Source organism: Bidens hawaiensis, unplaced genomic scaffold, assembly GCF_021521415.1.
Source record: "Bidens hawaiensis isolate Kalapana, Puna unplaced genomic scaffold, B.hawaiensis_p1.1 tig00055953_1, whole genome shotgun sequence".
Lineage (NCBI taxonomy): Eukaryota > Viridiplantae > Streptophyta > Magnoliopsida > Asterales > Asteraceae > Bidens > Bidens hawaiensis.
Window position 1 is genome coordinate 46,216 of NW_027500083.1, and position 3,613 is coordinate 49,828.

Sequence of the window (3,613 nt, forward strand, 5' to 3'; positions counted from 1 at the left end):
TCACCAAGTATTTTGAAATATATAGTAAATAATATGTTAACATTTATATTTATAAAACTATATAGATATAATATAAATAGAGTGTAAAAGAAAAGTGAATCATTATTCATCTATTACATATATTAGGGTATACTAGTTTTGGAGGGGGAAAATTGTAAGAATTAACCAAAATGTGACAAATGTCCACAATTATTTTTCTTTATTAGAAGAGGTAAATTTAAGTTGTATTATAACTTCTGACCCCAACACCTTTTTAACTTATGAACACAGAATATCAAATATTGGCATTGCATCATAGTGGTTAAATTGCAATAAAACATGGTTTGGTCCAAGTTCCAACAACTTTATTGGTCTTGTCTGGCTATGTATCAGTGTTTGTACATTTTGCATCGACTCATAATAACATCAGAATTCCATATATTTTGAGTAACCAAATAACACAAAGAATTTGATGAGAAGGCATGTCTTCAAAACATGAAACCTATCCCCCCTTGTATATTCAACCCGAAAAAATAAGTCAAACCGTCGTCAATGTAAGAATGTAGAATAAAAGAATCAGTGTTGTGGTCAAACCGCCAAATCTTTTAGGCGATTTCAATCGCGCCTTTTAGAATCAAACACACAGTCGTTGAAAAACTGCGAGAGCTGAGTAGTGTACAACTCGGGTTCATGTCTAAAATGGTCAACATGTGGCGTTGACTTAAAGTTGCACGACCTAACCACACGGCCCATTCTCTGCTGCACCTCTATGAAAGACTCCACAGATCCCGCAGGAATAACTTTATCTGCACTGCTATAAAAGTATAACTGTGGACAGCTCGGTTGTCCTGATTTTAGTTGTACTAGTACATTAGAAAGCCTCCTGAAAAAACAAATCACTGTTATTTAATATTAATTATTTAATATTAATTCCTGAAATAATTTATAAGATTAAGTAGACATACTTGTTAATGGCAGGCAGATTTAAAACCACATGAAAGAATTTCTCCAAAACCACCAGCAAAGCCACTTCTTGCAATGTCGGTTTGGCAGCAATATCGTCCTTATTTCTGTATCCTGTTGCTGCAATACTGTTTTTCTTTAAAAAAGCAGCAGAGAATCCCGAAGCCCAAACCTATAATGTGTGCTCACAGTTAATAATTATCGTTTCTAAATTATATAATTAAATTTTGATTTATATAAAATGTTACCTGTGGGTCCGAGGCTGCAACGGGTGCAGAATCCACAATACATCCTTTAATCCGTTCCATTAGGGTATGATCTTGACTCTGAAACTTCTCCAACATCGCTCCATATCTGAATGGAAAAACGCGTTAAAAAACGAAAATAAAAGAAATTGGATAAAGGAAAATAATACAAGATGAAAAGGGCTTACACTAGCCAACCCGTGTTGCTAAACGTGTGAAAAACCAAATTGTGTTTACACTCTTCTTCAAGCCATTCTGAAAGATGTATCACGAGCGAATCTATATGTTGTTCGGTTTTCCCGCCAACTTGATAACTTAAAATCTCAGACACCGGGAACGTGAAGGTGATTACATGAAACCCTTTTGAAGTATACCAATCTGCATACTTTTTTAGATGCTTCTGTTTAGCACCTAACCATCCGAGTAAAACCACTACCATTTTGGAATTTTTAGATGAATCAATGGCATTAGGCTGCGGTAAATGCCACACGTAAACAACATCTTTAGACGCTGCAGGTACACTAGTAGAATAATCAATCGGTCTGGGAGCTTTTGCCAGCTCAGCTGACCGATATACGTTGAGAAAATGCTCTAAAGATGGAACATAGCCTAAACTTTTCATTGGATGTTTAAGATTGTGTATAGGTAGCACGGCTTTCGTTGCGAAAGATTCACAGAAACCAATATCAGATACACTTGCCCATTTCGTCTCACTTACTAAACTTGGTGTGCATCTACTTGGTTGTTCTGATGAATGACACGTGTTCAATGGTTTAGATGGCCAGATTTGGTCACGAAGCTCAATAGAGACCGAAGCTAATGCAACAGCCAAGGCTGCAACGACTGGTCTTTGTAAAATACCAGACAACGATCCCATAATCTTGGAATCAAATGATGTTGGAATATCTGACACATAAATAAGCAATTTTATAAAATAATAAAGCTGACTGCTTGATTAATAAAACTTATTACCTGTAACGGGTTTCTGATGAAGTATACCTTTGGACTTTGGGCTGCCAATAAGCGTGCGTATTGACAGCCCTCGTGAAGTCTTTATATATACACGATCAGCCAAGTTTCGTCCTGCTTACTGCGATATTATTAAGAAACATTAGATCAACGGAATTGTGGGACTAAGTCTGATAATATTTGCATCTTAACAAATAACTTAAACTAGCGGTGTGCATGAAAAAACAAAAAACAACAATCCGAAACCGAAAAAAGCCAGCGTAATAACATAATTGAAAGTTTGAAACAAAAACCGAAAATTTGGTTTTCTGTTTTTGTAAAAACCAAACTTTTGGTTTGGTTTCAGTTTTGCGTGTGACTGAGACCCAAAAACCGAACTGAACCGAACATATAGATTTTTTTTTAAAAAAAAATTATGTAATTTACAATAGTTTAACCAAAATATCTCAACCAAAATGTATAATTATCATTAACCAACAAAAAACATCAGGCCCAAATTCTTTATTTTTGGCCCACTTTTTTTCGGCCCAAAATATTCAAAGCCCAAATGACAAAACCGAAACCGAACCAACACAAGAAAACTGAAACCAAACTATTTTCAGTTTCTGGTTCGGTTTTATCTAGGGGTGGCAAATGTGACCCCATTGGGTTGTATTAAAATGTATATAATGGGTTAGAATGGGTCAGACTAAAAAAAGACTAAAAAAAGAAAAGGAATGAAGCGGGTTGACATTTCTTGAGTTTTTTTTAATGGAACGAGAAAAACGGAAGAAACCTTTTTAGTTTTTTCACTTTTTAGTTTTTGATTTATACTTCGAGTTATGATTTTTTTTATTTATTTTTATTTTTTTGAATTTTTTATTGAGGGGTTCTGAAATCTCAACCCATTTTGACCCATTTCAAAAACCCCTCATTAAAGAATTTAAAAAAATTAATTAAAAAATCATAACTCGACATAAATCAAAAACTAAAAAAGTAAAAAAAACTAAAAAGCTTCTTCTGTTTTTTCTCATTCCATTAAAAAAACTCCAACCCGTTTTGACCCGTTTCAATCCTTTTCTTTTTTTAGTCTAACCGTTCTGACCCATTATGTACATTTCAATACAACCCATTCAACCCAATGGATCGCATTTGCCACACCTAGTTTTATCCCAATTGCATAGGGGCCTAATATTTTTATAGTCCAATTTCATTTGCTTCACACATAAGGGGCATTTTTGTAAAGTGAAATCATTGGCCCACTGCCCATCCCCATCAATAATACCCAATATATGTTAACTCACAAATTAGGTTTTTAAAAATCATAACTTTACGCCAAAATTGCTTGTCGTGTTCATCTTAACATTCAAAATTAAAACTTTATTTTCCTTAACCATTTTCCCCTAATTCTAAACCTAAAAAAAATATTCAATCTTAACGAATTAACAATGTTTGACGCGTTAGGAAACGTGACTCCA

The 3,613-nt window shown here is 34.2% G+C and overlaps 1 protein-coding gene across 1 annotated transcript; it reads right to left on the reverse strand.

The window, feature by feature from the left end:
* Positions 1-513: 513 nt before the first annotated feature.
* Positions 514-2,266, reverse strand: LOC143601239 (uncharacterized). The gene is made up of 5 exons (XM_077078701.1): positions 2,160-2,266; positions 1,376-2,093; positions 1,191-1,296; positions 945-1,114; positions 514-862 (listed from the first exon to the last, which is right to left on the reverse strand). Exons 2-5 carry the CDS (start codon positions 2,062-2,064, stop codon positions 595-597), a joined length of 1,233 nt encoding a protein of 410 aa, XP_076934816.1. The 5' UTR covers positions 2,065-2,093; positions 2,160-2,266; the 3' UTR covers positions 514-594.
* Positions 2,267-3,613: the final 1,347 nt, after the last annotated feature.

Bases quoted from the DNA above. Each gene is read 5' to 3' on its own strand.
- LOC143601239 (XM_077078701.1), bottom strand. From the start codon at position 2,064: ATGGGATCGTTGTCTGGTATTTTACAAAGACCAGTCGTTGCAGCCTTG. The intron at 1,297-1,375 runs GTAAGCCCTTTT...TTTTCCATTCAG, and splicing joins AGCAACACGGGTTGGCTAGT to ATATGGAGCGATGTTGGAGA. The intron at 863-944 runs GTATGTCTACTT...TTGTTTTTTCAG, and splicing joins AATCTGCCTGCCATTAACAA to GAGGCTTTCTAATGTACTAG.